This window comes from Notothenia rossii, assembly GCF_949606895.1.
Source record: "Notothenia rossii genome assembly, chromosome: 1".
Classification (NCBI taxonomy): Eukaryota; Metazoa; Chordata; class Actinopteri; order Perciformes; family Nototheniidae; genus Notothenia; species Notothenia rossii.
The window spans coordinates 56,518,730-56,535,940 of record NC_136912.1 but is presented as its reverse complement, the minus strand read 5'-3'; the positions used below and the strand labels follow the sequence as shown (position 1 = coordinate 56,535,940).

Sequence of the window (17,211 nt, the reverse complement as noted above, 5' to 3'; positions counted from 1 at the left end):
AGTTTGGAAAATTGCCACAGTATTTTTCTATTTTAGTATACCTCAACAATGGATTAATGATCAGTGGAAATGGCCATGACATGTTAGCTTTAAAGTAAATGCTTCAATCTGGTGCACTTTAAGCAGAATTACTACTAGATCTAGGGGTACAAGTTACAACTCTAAACACCCATATGAAAAAGATTGGTTTACATTTTATTAATCAAATAAGTATGTGAACATAACCAATAACCTACCATAGCCAATAACAAATAAATGTAACTTATTTTATTTTTGTTCCATTCATATCTTATTTGACTTATTACATTTATTTATTCGTGCATCTTTTTTAATCTCTCCAGTTTAAAACAATATTTTTGTTTACTCTCCTATAGTATACATTGAAATGATTTCAAACCTGTTTTATCCCAATAATTATAAAGGAGTGCCTTGGAAATATTTGTTTACATAAATTGTGACCAAACCGTTTGAGACCCACTGAGATAACTTAGACTAAAGTGAACTATCTAAACACTCAGTCCTTTACCTCACTGAGCTGTAGTTATCAGCCTCTCAGTCTGACTGGAGAGGACTCTCCCTCCACATTATTGTAGAAACATCTTCTTCTCATATCCGTTAGAGCAGCTAGCACCAGATTCTAATAACAACAGCGCCGGTACCGGTGCACCCTCCCTCTCTCCCTCATTCGCTTCCAAGCTCACTCGCACTTCGGCTGTGAGCTGCGGGCGCTAGATAAGCCAACATCCTCCATTTTCATCACTTACAGCGCCCATCATACAGGGCAAATGAAAAGTGTAACCGGGGTCAAAAAAGGGTGTTACATTTACTTAATTATGAATGTTGTTATATCAGGCAGAAAATTAGGATGAGCACCAACGGTCAAAAATGTTTTTCTACCAGCGCAGCGCCTCCCCAGATCTGGCGCCCTAGGCGAACATCTATAACGCCAGTGCTACGGGCCGGCCCTGCACACAGCACACACAGTGAAATGTGTTCTCTGCTTTTAACCCATCCTATTACCAGGAGTCTAGTACTAGGAGCAGTGGGCAGCTAGTGTACAGCGCCCGGGGAGCATTTGGAGTGAGGGGGGAAGGTGGGTGTCCGGTGCCTTGCTCAAGGGCACTACGGCAGGGCAGGAGATGAACTGGGACCTCTCCCAAGTAGCAGTCCACACTCCATATTTAGGTCTTGTCGGGGACTTGAACCGGCGACCCTACGGCTCACAGATATGAGGGATTTCTAAAATGTATGATCTGTTTGGTATTTTGAGCAAAATATACATCATAGACATGTTTTTGATATATTGTTATATATCTGAGACCCATAATATATGCCTAAAAATAGCATAATAGGAGATCTTTAATGTCTTGTGGCTGAAATGAGTATTACAACAAGACTCAAATATCTTGATAACCTTTCCCTGCTTGTTAAACAGATGAAAGGTGTACCTGTCCTCAAGTCACAGGAGAGGAATATTTTAGATCACCAGAATATTTGTTCTGACTGGACTCTCAGGGCTTCCCGAGGTCAGCCTTAAAGTGGCAGAGGAAGCATTTTGAAACCTTGTCTGGTGTGTTCACAGATGGATGGAGGTGATCAAGAGTGCAGCCAGCACCACAGGCCGGATGAGCCTGCTCATACCCAAAGGAGGTCCCATGGAGATAAACGGAAACTGATTCTGACAGGGTGCACCTGGGGGCTGGGCCCCCGGGACATCAGGAAACCATCATTTTCAAGTGAAGATTTGGACACTAACAACTGGAGGCTGGAAGATACTGCCAGTTTAAGTGTTAACATTCAGCCTAAGGATTTAATTATAATGGTTCTATGCATTTCTTTTGTTGATAAATGATGTACATGATAACGTTTTCACAGTTAACAGGATATTATGAAAGGGAGACATGTACATTTTGATCAGTTTTTGCATGTGTAGCGCCCAATTAGGCTGTTTGCACAGGATGATGGGAAATAATGTTATATGGGACCAAGGCTATCAAAGGGCTACACTTTAGGCTTTTCTGAAGGACTTGACTCTTTAGATGACTGAAGCTTTGTTGGGCACAGAGGATTTACAGTATGTGGAAGATGAAGGTACATGATGGTGTGTGCTGTGTGCATTGTACTCTGAAAGGGTTAGTGTGAGAGATGGTGAGCAGAAAGTTCACGGGATGTTTGAAAAGGGTTTCCGAGTAGAAGTGATACATTCATGGAGATGCACAAAATGTTTGGATAAATTTATGCTGCTCACACAATCTGGTTTCAACATTTCTGCGAGTTTTAAGAATAAACCTGCATGAACTATTAGAATAAGCAGTGCATGAGGTGTAATGTTCCTGATGAAGGGAGCATACAAAGGATGGTTTAAAGGGAGTTGCTTTGCTTGGATCTCCTGATTAGTTGGACAGCGTTATGGCCAGTTTGGTGCTACAAATCTCTCCTTGACACAAAATGTATCCTGTTTTTATTTTTGCATAGGTATAACAGCTTCGAGAAATATTTTACAGATATCACTCTGCAGATTTTCCGTGGAAAAGCAAACCAGAAGAACATATTATGAAGTAATCTTACTTGGTGATGTTTGACTGTGTGGGAGCTGATTCATGGGAGACCCACATGGTGCTTATTTAGCGCGCTATATGGGACGACTTGGTATATATTTTTTGTATGAAGACTGGAATCTTGTGTGTGTGTGTGTGTGTGTGTGTGTGTGGCACAGTTAACTTACAGTACGGTATTCCTATTTATTGTTTAGCATGTCATCAGGGTTGTGCTCCTGAATGCCTCCCATGTAGTCTTCATGTTATTCCATTGGAAAGCTAACAAATAAAAGATCCTTTCAATCAGACTTTCTGCGCTGATGTGTTATTTGTACATACTTGGTCTTGCAGTTCTATCTGAAAACTGCTCAGAGCATAAAAACTGAATCACCAAAATCTTTGTTGTGCACTTTCGAACAACTTAAAAAGCGAAGTACCACTATCGTTGATTAAATGGACCATACAGATGGTAAGACAAGTAAAGTTATTTTATTTCAATAAAGTACCAGATCCTTTAGGTATAAGTCCTAAACCACAATGTAAAAGGACTTCAATGTAAAGGTCCTGCATTGAAAACATTGCTATACAAGTTTAATCATAAAAAAGGTACACAAATATATGAGAAATACAAAAATAAATATCAGAAAATGTTGAGACTACCTACAGTGGAAAGTGTGTGACAATGCAAAGGCAAGCAGCAAGTCTGCATGTTGGATAAGTGGGAATCATGAAGTCATTGCTGCTTAACAAAATCCATGAAACAATCCATGTCCAATCGTTGATTCATTAACTGCAGCTAGCGATTATAGCTGCAGTTTCTCATCTGTGAAATGTGTGTTAGAATAAGGAGAAATGTATAAAACACATTCTGCATTGGTATACACACGAGTGGTAGTATGTGTCTGCAGTGGTTGAATGTCAGAAACCTTTATTCGTCCCACAGCGGGGAGATGTACTCTGTACTGAGAGGGAGTAGACTCATAAAACAAAGAAGTTAAAACAAATACGTACACCATGGTACAAAATAAGCAGCAGTATTACAATAATTCAGTGATAGAAGTATTAAAGCGGGTAACATTAATCAATTGTAAAAGATAATTAAGTGCATATTGCATAAGTGTATGTTGAACAGTGTAAGTCACCCTTATTCGTTTTACATTATTATATCATGTTTACTTATGTGGACCCCAGGAAGAGAAGGTGTAAATAAAAGCAAAAGTGTATGAGTAATAATGATATCATGATAATGTGCAGACTGTATTGAGCGTTCATAAACAAAGCATGGCATTCTTCAGGCATGTCCAAACAGCGTGACTGGGTGGAGCGGCTTCCCCAGAACCACAAAGTGACTCGTCTGCCAAGGAAGTCTTTTTTTCTGTTGGGGAGTGGAGAAGGTGTACAGCTGCTCACTGTCAGAGTTGGGCTTGAAAACAACACGGCTCAGCAGAAATGGATTTGAACTTGATACATTTATCTCACAGGTCCAGTTAAAAGACTGTTTGCAGATAACAATTTCATAAGCACATCAAACATGATGAATACTTTGTGACAGAATGCTATGTGTTGGTTTCAAATCCTTATCACAGTGCTGTAATCACTGCACTCTCACTGGATTCGTGTCAGAGGGAACAAATAATATCTGACCTTCCTCTTTTCACAATATAATGAGTGGGCAGTCACCATGTGACAGTGTGTTTTCCCCTTTATATATACAGTCTATGGTTTTCACCCTATTTCCTCCTTAAAAAACAAAACACACATTGTGCTTTTAATAAATGCTCACTCACCTAAATGTACCACCAGTGTTACAAAATCTGCCAGTGATAAAAAAAGGTATATGTCATCTTTAACCAGGCTAGCTGTTCCCTTTGTCTCCAGTCTTTAGATAAGCTAACATCTGCCGGTGTATAGTATACAAGCAGTGTTGGAAGAAGTACTAAATTCCTTTACTTGTGTACTAGTGAAAGTAAAAATACTGTTGTCGTAAAATAATCCATTGAAAGTAAAAGTCCTCATTTCAAAATATTACTTAAGTTAAAGTAGAAAAGCATTAGCTTAACAATGTACTTAAAGTACAAAGAGTAGCTTACTGATATGACCCATTTCAGAATAACATAAAATACAGAAGTATTATCAGCTAAATGTACTTCAAGTATCAAAAGTAAAAGTACTTTTTATGTAAGAGCTTTTTATTACTGTAGTTTGACAATGTGGACCAAATGTAATTCACTTGAAAGACTGTAGATTAGTATACACTATACAGTACTACATTATGCTTTATCATGTGCTTCACGAGGACACAGTATCTAGTAACTAGTGTTAACTTGTGTGTGCGTGCGTGTGCGTGCGTGTGCGCGCGCGCGCTGGGGGAGGGGCGGGGCTTGTGTTGCTCTGCTTATCTACGCCTTTGGACTTCACAATAAGTGCCCTTAGAAGGAGAGCCTGTAAGAGTGGCAGCAAATCTTCCCTTCATCAAACCTCCTCTTCATCAGTGACCGTTAGTATGGATATTCTAATCGGGGCGAATTAGCCAGTTAACCCCGGGTAAGTGTGATTTAATGTTCCTTACTTTGGGCGCATTAAGTGTTACTTTATGAACTCATACAAAACTTTCCGCTCGTGTCAGACTGTTCCTCGGTTTATTTAACATTTATAGTGCGGCTATATTCAGATTTAAGACGATGTCTACAAACTAATCCAGTATTTGTTATGCAGGAGATAATCTCCATAAATCTTCCCTTGCAGGACAGGGGCAGAGGTAGGGGGCTGTGCCGCGAAGAAGCGGTGCGGGGAGGAGCGCAGCGCGGTCCCGGTGGATGCGACGGCGGCATGGAGATGTTGCGCCGCTCCTCCGTGTTCGCGGCTGAAGTGTTTGACCGCTCGCCGACCGACAAGGAGCTGGTGTCCCAGGCCAAGGCGCTGTGCAGGGACTACATCCACTCCAGGCTGAACCGAGCCGGGATAGGCTGGTCCAAACCCGAGCACGGCCTGGCTGCCTCGGGGGGGGCTCTGGGGGAGATCTCCTCCGTGATGCTGTGGCTGGGTGAGTTGTGAGGAGAGGGAATGTGGAATAAGTACTTCGATCCTTTAAAAGTAGAAATACTTTGGTCTGCAAATTCTTAATTACAGGTGAAAGTCCCGAATTCAGAATGTTAAGTAGAAGTATGCTTAATGTACATGTAAGAACATTTAAATGTTGTATTTTGTTAATATTAAGACCATTAACAAATATATATATTGGTAGTAACGTACTGCAGTATAATATCATGTGTTTTATATGTACAGTATCTGGTATTTATTAGTGTTAATACATGTAGTGGAGTAAAAAGTAGCCTACAATAAATGTTACGAACTGTTTAGGAGTAGAAGTATAAAGTAGCATGATATGGAAATACTCAAGTAAACTAGTATGACAAACATAGTACTTAGTAGTACGGTACTTGAATAAATGTACTAGTTACTTCCCACCTCTGGTAAGACAATGGTAGACCATACACTGCACTTTATAAGAACGTCATTTATAGAATAGAAGAGAGAGAAACAGTCATGGTTAGTTCAATGGTATTTACACCAAATGCACAGTATTTCCATAGTATTCATTACATAAGTTTACATTTAATATATGGAATACAAAGATGTCATGTTATTGGTATTTTTATAAAGAGATCTGTGGACCTGAACTGCATTGTACATTTGATCAGTGTTTGAACTAATTATTCCGTTTTTTACATTAGTAAAAGTTTTAAAACCATGATTTAAAATGGACAAGTAAAAGTCCTGTACTCCAAATATCAAGAAAATGAACTAAAAGTATACATCCTGGTGGAGGTTTGACGTCATTATTTAGAAATGTGTTTTGGGATTACCTTTCATTTTCCCTGGAAGACCTTGAAGTGATTCCTGGTATTCCCCAGAAAATGAAGGCGACAGTTTCATTTAGGTAATGTTTGCTCACTGAGAAAGCTGATACTCCACCCGTCGGAAGTTTGCCTTTATCATGTGCGGTTATCACCCCACCTCCCGTTTAAATAGTTATGCAATTTACTGGAAACTCAGATGAAACAGACTCTGAGTTTGTTAGAAACAAACAGGGAGGATGTTTGGGAACTCTTTCAGGCAGAAAGACTTTATAAACGGTGCTCAAGACAGAGTTGGTAAACCTATGAGGCATAATCTAAAGATCAGTTTGATTGCTTTTGGACTTTGTTTTCTTTAAAGTCTACTAGATATGATGTAATTCCGGTTTAGACTACAACAAATCATCTACTCCTCGTAAACCTGTAAGCATTTATTTTTGAAAAATAAAATGTTCTGCTGAAAAAATGTAGGCCTATGTAGAGTATATTTAGCTGGAGCCAGCTGCCTGTTAGCTTAGCTTAACACAATGATTGGAAACAGGAGAAAACCCTAGCATGGCTCTGCCCCTAATAACACCTAATACACTATATCTCTCATTTACACTTTATATCTTGTTAGTTTTATTAGTACAACAACTGTAAGAACAGCACTTATTTTTGTCTCGTCCAGTTAATGCCTACCTTTAAACAAAGCCACGTTAGCTGTTGCACCCTGCCTCCGAATGAAGCAGCGTGACTTTTTCACTTGTTGTGCTGCTGGCTTTAACAGCAACTCTATGACTGATGAATAGAACAAAATAGGGCCATTGGGTTACAATGAATTTATTTCCAACGAGGGAAGTAAACTAGGGAGACGTAGGCGATATTGACAGCTCCTGCCGCTGCTACAGAATTTATCCTTCAAAGATGGCCGCCGAGACATGACATGAGAGCGGTATCAATATTCATTGTTTTGGTAAGACTCTCAAAACCAACTTTAAATTGAGACATGTAGCTTGTTAGTGGAGAAGAGTAATTATGTCAGCCAACGGACTTAATTTTGTCTGTTATAGAACACTATTCAGCTAAAGCTAACTTTAGCTACCATAGTATTAAGATCGAGGCTGAAGCAACCATACCACTAACATAATTAAATCTAACAAGTTTGCCTTACTACTTCTTCAAAAGTAACCACAAACACACTATTTAGAGTTTAATGAGTTTAGTCTCTTGTTTTTGGCCAGGTGATGAGTTGGAGTACCTTCGACCAAACGTGTACCGCAACGTAGCGCGACAGCTCAACATCACCGTGGCCTCAGAGAACATTGTGTCGGATGCTTTCCTGGCTGTGGCTGCAGATATATTCTCCACAGGTGGGTCCACATCAGAATCTGGCTGTGTTGTAAATCAAGCCTCACACACAGACTGCATCATGGGAACTAACTTTAGTGCCTTATTATTAGGAACACAAGGTTGAAAACAAAGGAAGAGTATTTGTCCTTTGAGGGAAGTTCATGTTGTTATCATCAGGGAAGGAGGAACTTAAAAACTTAAGCCAAATACAATAAAGAGATTTAAAAGAGTTTGGAGAACTTATGTCACTGCTCCTATTAATGCTTTTATATATTGAACAATTATAGCAATGTTTCTCTCTCTCTAAAATCCCAGGCTTGCATGTAAACAGCTCTTTTGTAGACTGCAGGATTCTGTAGTCAGAGACATTATGTTGCAGTCATTACCCCCTCAAAGAACAAGAGAGAACATTCAGTCCATATTAGGCTAACATGTTTCTGGAGCCACTGATTGTTACAGACAGTTTGGACCCCACCCAGGGAGTTCAGACATGAGCCTCAGCGGCTTTATACCTTCGGGACTGTAACAAAGCAAACAAACGGTGCACCTTAAAACGTGTGGAGTCACTTTGAAATATCACTTCAAACACATTACAATGACAGAATTCTTCTTTAATCCAAACACGCTCTAGGATTTGAGAAATACATTGAAGTATAGGCTTACATTTCAGGTTGAAAATATAGTTTCATTCTGACAGTGTACACATGTCACTTTGAGGAGGAAGTCCTGGGCAGCAGCAGATTACGTCCTCACTGTTCCTCAGGGCACAGATGAACACCCTACATCTAGTAAACCCTACATCATACATTACACGAGAGCCAGGTTTTTTTAATTGAAAGTGGTTTGAAGCCCTGTCTAATGTGGAAGCAAAGTTAGAGAGCAACCCATGTCCCTCAGGAGCTGGTTGGGGTCAGAGGTAGAGGAGACTCTGAATGGATGCTGTGCTGCCTGCTGGATCTGTTCACTGAAACACTGGAGGAACCTTTGTGAATATTAAACACAGGGGTGCTGTGGTGCTGCAAGATCCTCGCTATATCCATCTGAAGGGGGTCCTGAAAGGCCCCTAATATGTTTCCTTTTTGCCCTTAGTAATTCATTGATCAGCAGCAAGGCTGGGCAAAGGGATGTGTGTGTGTGTGTGTGTGTGTGTGTGTGTGTGTGTGTGTGTGTGTGTGTGTGTGTGTGTGTGTGTGTGTGTGTGTGTGTGTGTGTGTGTGTGTGTGTGTGTGTGTGTGTGTGTGTGTGTGTGTGTGTGTGTGTGTGTGTGTGTGTGTGTGTGTGTGTGTGTGTGTGTGTGTGTGTGTGTGTGTGTGTTGCAGTGGAGTGGAGTTTGAAGATGGGCATGGTGTGAACAAAATGGGGCAAAGGTTAACTTTGTAGACATGTAATCAACATATTGGTAGAGGGAATAATTGTAAATATAAAAATATACTTTGATAATATGAAGAAATAAGAAAATTAACTTGAGTTTATTCATGTGAAATTGACCACACTTTATCAATATGTTTATAGTGATTTCAATGAAATAATCTTTATGTTGAAAAATTCTATTTTTGATCTATTTGAACATATAGATTAGTTGTATGTCCAAACAGTAATTAAATGCATGTGTACAGTGGTAAAATAAGTGTGTTAAAGATTCCAGGTCATAATTCCTAAAAAAACATTTTAAATGTCTTTATTTGGATTTGGAGGAGTATAGATACGTTGGATATCTATTCTGTTTTATGAATGAGCAAATACACCCAATAATATTGTGTATATCTCTACCTACTCTTAGATACATCTATTATTTTAAAGGAAAATGGTGACGTTTAAAAACGCGGTGTGAAGATTGAAAGAGCAAGTTTTTATCATCCTGGAGGGCTGCTACAAAAGACACTGTTGAGTTGCATTATGGGAAACGTGTAGGATCTGATATTGTTAGCTCTTGATAATTACCAGACCTCTCTGATCTTTCATTACTGTTTTCTAAGTTTAATGCGTTTATCTTCTGGAGCAAAACGTTTCAAACCATGTAGAGTATCATTCTGCAAATTCCAGATCTCAGAGTTAAAGAGAAACATGACCTCCGTTTATAAGATCCAGAATGGATGGTCTGACAGTAACAGAAAAAGATGGATGGAGTCGAGGCTCCGTCTGTGTCTGCGGGACGTGTAAACACTGCAGGAATAGTCTGAAGCTCTAACTGTAAATGGTGCGGCAGCAGAAAGCTTTTCTCAACATGTGAACTAAGTTGGAAAAATGATCTGCTCACTAATCTAGCGAGGCATACTGCCCGCCCGCTGGCCCTGTGTTTGGGTTTCCTTCTCCGTGGGACAGACTAATGCCTGGCTGCTGTTGAGTCTTCACATTGTGTTCATCCCTCTCTGAAGAGAGCTGCTGACAGATGTTTGCTGCACTGAATACTAGTCCAACTCCTCAAAGAGGCCAGAGTCACTACACTTAGGCCTGTCACGATAATTAATTTTGTTGGACGATACATTTTTCTGGAAATTATTGCGATAAACGATAATATTGTCGGCACCGTTTTAAGACATAATGATAGTATATAATAATAATTCAAGTACATCCTTTCAAACATAACTTTTTATTGAACATTCAACATTGCAAATGAAATGTGAAATAATATTAAAATATATAAATTATATATAATAAATAAAACAAATTAATTAAATTATAATAAATTAATTAAATCACACAACCAAAACAATACATTAAATAGTCAGGCTGGAAAACAGAGCTCTCTCTCTCATATATATATATAAATAAATAAATAAATATGAGCACACATTATCTCACAAGCAAAAAAAACCTCCTTAAAACAACAGTCAAGTGTACAGTCCACTGTCAAAGACCCAGATGCCTCAACAGGCCATATCCAAATCTGTTTTTCTAAGTTTTCGAGCAAGGAACACCAACATGTTTGCATTGTCGGGCGGGGGCTCTCCATCTCCAGCTGCCGTGTTTGCTCCCAGCTGGGAAAACGGAATGGGGTGGTTGTGTTTTAGGTGGTTTAAAAATGCGTGGTATTGCCTGCTTTTGTCGCTACCTTTTTTAAACCAATGCGACACACCGCCCGGCTCATTCAAGTCCGTAGGTTCGCCTCGTTGATTTGGTTTGAATCCAAAATACTGCCACACCGGAGAATCGAGATGTGTAGTTAGGTTTTGTAACCAATTCCATTTCACTTTAAATTCCCCGCGAGTAAGTCACACGTTGTCTCCCGCTTGTCGCTATATTATTAATTTGGCTGCTACGCTGCTGCACGTGCACGCGGAGTGTCCTGACCTGGCTGTGTGTCAGCCCCGCCCCTCACAGCGCGCCTGGCAGCCACAGCGCTCCAGGCTAAAATGCTGGTCACATCTTTATGTAAACGGCAATTTATCGAGCTCAGAAAAGTTATCGAGTCCGTTTTTATTTATCGTACGATAAGTCAATTTATCGATTATCGCGACAGGCCTAACTACACTTACATTTACCATTTTCCAAGAACACTCAAATCTTCAAAAAAAATGAATTATTGGTGAAAATGTCGCAATGTGTTCATACAGTGGCATGTGAACCCTTTGGAGTTTCCTGGTTTTATGCATGAATTGGGCCATTGAATGTAATCTGGGGCCTCATTTATAAAGCGATATACGCTCAAAAAATGGCGTACGCCAGTCTCTACGCAATGTTTGCGATTTATAAAATACTAACTTGACGGGAAAACGTGCGGTCCTCCACGCAAACTCTAACCCATGCGTACGCACTAAGCACAAACGGGAGAGACGAGAAACTGCGACACCGTTGGCAGAAGGAAGAATGGAGAGAAATATGTGGAAATAATACCATAAATAAAATGTTCTCATTTATCATATATGAAGAATTCATTTTCAAACATTGATTAAAGCCAATCTTAAAATGATTTAACAAACGCCTGTTTGAGACTCCTCAGTGCACACAAAAACGTAACTTGGAGAAATACATAAATACGGATATGTTATTTAAAACCACCTCGAATATGTTGTGTTAATGTTATGATATGTTTTCTCATAAATGATGCGGTAAGGAGGAGGACAGAATTACGTCTAAACTGACGCCGTTTTGCATTTCTATAGGTTGTAGATACGAGCATGGTTTTATATTTTAATACATGTTTAATCATGTTTTATGCCTTTTGCCAAGACTTGATAAGTCGCTCGTAAAACACAGGAGGTATGGAAACTAAGAGCACCATATGTGGTAAATTGTACAGCTAATATAACACAACACATTAGTTGTATTTCCTTTAACTGGTGGATATAGAGTTGCTGTGGAGTGGGGTTGAGATGCACAGGCTGCAGTGGAGACGCTGCGCACAGCTGATCGACAGCTGGGACACAAACCGCCAAATACAAAAAAAAAATTCAGATCCAGCCGTCATGACTCCACTCCGGAGGGATCCCCCGATCATTTCTTACAGTTTCTCATCAAGGGGGGGTCTCCTGTCCCCGGTACAAACACACTGCCTGAGGAAGGCTATAGCCGCGTTCACACCGGAGTACTTTTCCCACTTTAGTTCCGATATAGTTCCGAAATGTCGCGTTCACACCAAAAAGAGCCGGAACTAAAATTAGTTAATGAGAACCTTTTTACCCCCTTTTCTGTCCCTGCTAGAGAGCAGGGACTCTCATGTGACTCTCTTGTGAGAAAAGAGCTATATTTCTGATTGGCTGGGCGGATTGCAAACCACGCCCCGTAAAACTCAAAAAAAGTGTTGTGAAGCCACCATTTTATTAGCATCATTAGCATTAGCCCAGCGCAGAAACGCAGAGAGACTAACTTATGGCAACACAAAATAAAACATGGGAGCGGTGGAGATGAGGAGGTGTCGGCATTCTGGCAATTTACTCGGAAGGCTTCAGTAGAAGCTGCTGGGAGTGCCAGAAGCTTCTACTGAAGCCAGTCCCCAACATCCGGGGACTTCAGGTGGCAGTATACGCCGTGAAGTTGTTTGCGGCCTGCCAGTAAACCCAAACCCAAAGCAGAAGAAGAAGAAGTGACGTCAGCGGCTTCATTTGCCTAATCCACCCCCAGGGGCTTATTCCGGTGTGAACGCGATCTGTACTTAGTTCATCAGAACTAAAGAGTTCTGATGAACTAAGTTCTCATGAACCTTTGTGGGAAAAGTAGTGCGGTGTGAATGCGTCGTATGTGTATTTTTTTTGTCATGAACCTTTTTCGGACCACTTATTTATTTATTTTGGAGACGATCCGACCTCCATGCTGCTACTCTGGTTCAAACTGCATCCACCAAACAATATGATTTATCTCGACCTCCCCAAAATAACCAAAATCTGACGATGACGATGTGAGATGTCTTTTTTAGCTGTTCTGTCGTCATTTCCTGCGATCTTCTCCATGCAGTCAGTCAAAATGAATGAATGAAAGGGCGTTTCTTTGACTATTTATAGGCAAACATGGGCGTTACGTGAAGCCCGCAAAAGCTGCACCGCATTTCGAGTCGGTTGTGATTTATAAAGGGAAACAGGCGTAGGAAGTGCCATACGCACTTTCCTCGCCGGTACGCAATGTTTGGTGAATCGGGAAGTGGCGGAACATTTATGGACCTATTTTTCGGATTTCTACTACGTAAGCAACCTTCCCACGTCAATCCTACGCACGGCGTTATACATGAGGCCCCTGATCTTCACCTAAGTCACTATTATAGACTAACACAATCTGTTTGAACTAATCGCAAAACTCAAGTTTTTGAGTTTATTGTTCTTGTCCATTTTGAATAAATCATTCACAGTGTAGGTGAGACAAAGTGAACCTCTATACTTTAACAAAAGCTAATTGAGTTAGGAGTTATCAAACCTCATTTTAATCAGTGAGACACGGTTAGAAGTGTTGTTCGAGCTACTTTGACTCATTGAAAAGACTCTTTCAACTTAATTTGCTATTCACGAGATGCATTTTCTGATGTGAACCGTGCCTTGCAAAAAGAGATCTCAGAAGACTTACGATCAAGAAATATTGATTTGCTTAAAGCTGGAGAGAGTTACAAAGTTAACTTCAAGAGTTTAGATATTCATCAGTCCACATTTTCTATACATGAAGACAATTTAGTACTGTGGCTACTCTCCCTAGAAACAGGCATCCAGCAAAGATGACTCCAAAGGCACAACGCAAAATATTCAATGAGGGGAAAAGTACTTGGAGTAACAGCTGAAGGCTTGTTGTTAGAGGTTATTACTGCCAAAGGGCGTTCAACGAGTTAATACATCCAAGGGTTCACTTCCACCAGCACTGTTAATGTTTAACCCTAACCCTTAAAGACATGAAAGATTATAAAAGTGTATGTGTTATTAGCTTAAGCACATTGTGTTTGTATATTGTGACCTACATGAATATGAGATCAAATTTAATGACCAATTCATGCATAAAACCAGGAAACTCCTAAGGGTTTACAAACTTTTTCTTGCCACTGTATATCAGATAGCAGAATATAAAGGATGTCTGTACAGTGTATGTGGTTCTGACTGAGGTACATGTTGTGTGTCTCCTGCCAGGTGTGACCTGGGGGAAGGTGGTTTCTCTGTACGCTGTGGCCGGAGCCTTGGCAGTGGACTGTGTTCGCCACGGACACCCAGCCATGGTTCATACCATCGTGGACTGCATGGGGGAGTTTGTGCGCAAGAGCCTGAGCTTGTGGTTAAAAAGGAGAGGGGGCTGGGTAAGGGGATCGTCTTCTTTCAACTTTACGTGTCTGAGTGTTGCTGATGGAGTAAATCGAGTGGCTATATTTCCTCTGTTGTAAACTGAAGGTCGTGTCGATGTCAAATCAATATATTTGACCATATTGCTTGAATATCAATTATTTTTGATTATTTATCATTACAATGTTTAATAATATGGAAGCCAAGGGCGGACTTTATTCAAATGATAATGTGATTTCACAACACTATAGTTGATCTATTTGAGTAACATGATCATTTTAGATATTATCATGCATTATAAGATTATATACAATTTGCATTTCCACATACTGTCCAAATAAAAATGGTCTAGCAATTTCACATTACATTTCCAACGTTCAAATATTATTTCAAATTTGAAGATTTAAATGCAATGTAAGTACCGGTAATACTTTCTTATAATATAAAATTAAAACAGCAATTGACATTTATTTTTTCAAAGTCATATCTTACTGTAGAATGGACAATATTCAAATGTTACGTCAAATGTTTTTATTAAAATGCAGTAAAAACACTGTTTGTACATTTTCGTTTAAATGTGCTGTGACGAAGGTAACTTCGTCACTTCGTCACTGACGAAGGTAACTTCGTCACTGCATACATTTGTATACAATTTTATACTATTGATTGATGTTGTGTTTATTGTATTTTATGTTGAAATGTGTTCCCCTTTCCCCATGTCTGTTGCCGTTGATTGTGTGCACCTGGTGCCCTGTGTTGCCTCCTCCCCCCACCTGTGTCTAATTGCTCCCCCCTCACCTGTGTCCTGTTGGGTTGATTGGGTTGTGCATTTAGGCTCTGGGGTTTTTCTGTTTGAGGAAGTGTGTGTGAGATCCTGGCTGCAGGCTGTGCTCAGGGAAAGAACAGCAGGATTGAGGCTGTGTGTCATTGTGTTGATCATTTAATAAATGTCCACACTGGGTTATATTTGGGACGTGCTGCCTCTGCCTCCTTGCTTGTTCTGGGCCGCTCAATTGTCAGCTTCACATGTGCATGTATTTAATCAAATAACATCTATGTGGAAATGATAAATGTCATTTCCATTGTTAAATGACCTAATCGCTATAATAAGGTCCGCTGCCATACAATTGACTCTCAATCAACTACAGTAGTAATTAATTGATTACTGCAGTAGCTCGTATGAGGATGAAACCACTTGCACAGCTTCAGAACAGAACTCTTCTGTATAGCACTGTTAATGGGAGAAGCCTGTCCTATAAAATCCTGCAGAAACAAAAGAAGGAACCAGAACAGAACAAGGCCTGGCAGTGTTCCTCTGTGCTCTGCTCTGATACGGAAACAGCACAACAAGGGAACAAATGTGCCCTCACTCAGACTCATGGCACCGAGTCTGTTATGTTTGTAAGAGAAGTGGAGGGGGACAAAATGAAGAGCAGCGCATTGTATAACTGACCTCTTAGGCTCAAATGAGGAACTCTAACTGTAATATTTCTACACTGGGAGATAATGTCGGCATGCAAAGCTAAATAAGATTCTGTGATATGAAGGATCTTAAGAGGGAGACATGTTTAGTGTCAGAGCTGACACTAAACTCTGCTCTCTGTGGAATCTCACTGTCTATGGAAGACTTTTTGAGTAGATCAGTATCAGTAGATTTTTAGAAGTAAGACTTGCTGAGATTACAGAGAGGGCTTTGGCTTTGAAATAACATATTTGTGGGCACATCTCATTGCATTCTGAGAATGTTGACAAATGAAAAACACATGTGGGATTTATAAGGGCTCTCTGTTGAGTGTATGCTCCAAATTCCACAGTCTGAATTCAGTTCTGTGTCCTCTCTGCTCTTCCAGGTGGATGTTACAAAGTGTGTGGTGAACACTGATCCCAGCTTCCACTCCCACTGGCTGGTGTCGGCCGCCTGTGCCTTTGGACACTATGTGAAGGCCACCGTGCTGTACCTCCTGAGGGAGAAGTGAGAGACAAGGTCCCACACTGGATGAAGCACTCTGAGCAGCACTCTGAGCAGCACTGTGCACCAGCAGCACTCCACTGAAGCAGCACTGCTTTGGATTATGTTTACACTCATCTGCACTGAGCCTTCATGGATGAACACCCAGGCCTTCATGAGGACTCTGTTGTTCTTTCTACATTGTATATTTATTGTTAACGGTTATGTTATGGCACACGTTTGATTTGAATGTATAAATGACACAATGTTTTTAGCTTTGAATTTTCCCTGCACTTTTTATGCTGTCTGTTTGGCAGTGGTTTGAATCCCCCTAGTGGTTGAAACGGTTACTACTGTAAATAGATGACATCTTGTTTTTTCACTTCTCACCTAGATGGCCTTTATTAACCTACAGGTTAGTGCATGCTGGGTAAATGTAAAATACAACATGATTTCCTCTTACTAAGGGACGGTAACAAATATATTATTTTCAATAGTGAAACACGCAGCGCTCACTCAGACAGTACTTCACAATAAACACAACTTTCTCTATTCATGTTCAGTGTATTGCTCTTCTGTTATTGCAGTAATGCAGGTTACATTTTATATTTCTCTGAGTTACAGCACTTTGATAACATTTCATTTATTGAGTAAAATATATTCATTTATTATTCATATTATCTATGAATAATTTCACTTTTATATGAACGTTATGTATTAGGAGTTTCAGAAAATAAACAAATGTTTGTGATTCATCTGCAACTGTAAATATTTACAAAATGAATGGTTCTTACAAAGATCTGTCAAGTCAGCAGCAGTAATTATTAATTCATTTTTATTATTTATTTTTC

The 17,211-nt window shown here is 40.0% G+C and overlaps 2 protein-coding genes across 5 annotated transcripts in view; both read left to right on the top strand.

Annotated features, from left to right (window-relative positions):
- farp2 (FERM, RhoGEF and pleckstrin domain protein 2) overlaps positions 1–2,845 on the top strand; it is a 48,099-nt gene extending 45,254 nt beyond the window's left edge. For all 3 annotated transcript variants that reach the window (XM_079657409.1, XM_079657408.1, XM_079657407.1), the window contains exon 27: positions 1,583–2,845. In XM_079657409.1, coding sequence (XP_079513535.1) covers positions 1,583–1,676 — 94 coding nt within the window. In that variant the 3' untranslated portion in view covers positions 1,677–2,845. The remainder of the gene's footprint in view (positions 1–1,582) is intronic.
- A 2,085-nt stretch (positions 2,846–4,930) lies between these two features.
- On the top strand, positions 4,931–16,916 carry boka (BCL2 family apoptosis regulator BOK a). 2 transcript variants are annotated; one of them, XM_079693736.1, is made up of 5 exons: positions 4,931–5,081; positions 5,283–5,580; positions 7,618–7,746; positions 14,266–14,429; positions 16,263–16,916. In XM_079693736.1, exons 2-5 carry the CDS (start codon positions 5,367–5,369, stop codon positions 16,386–16,388), a joined length of 633 nt encoding a protein of 210 aa, XP_079549862.1. In that variant the 5' UTR covers positions 4,931–5,081; positions 5,283–5,366; the 3' UTR covers positions 16,389–16,916. The 2 variants fall into 2 exon arrangements, with proteins under 2 accessions (XP_079549862.1, XP_079549863.1); XM_079693737.1 differs by having other exon boundaries at positions 4,952–5,081; positions 5,253–5,580.
- Positions 16,917–17,211: the final 295 nt, after the last annotated feature.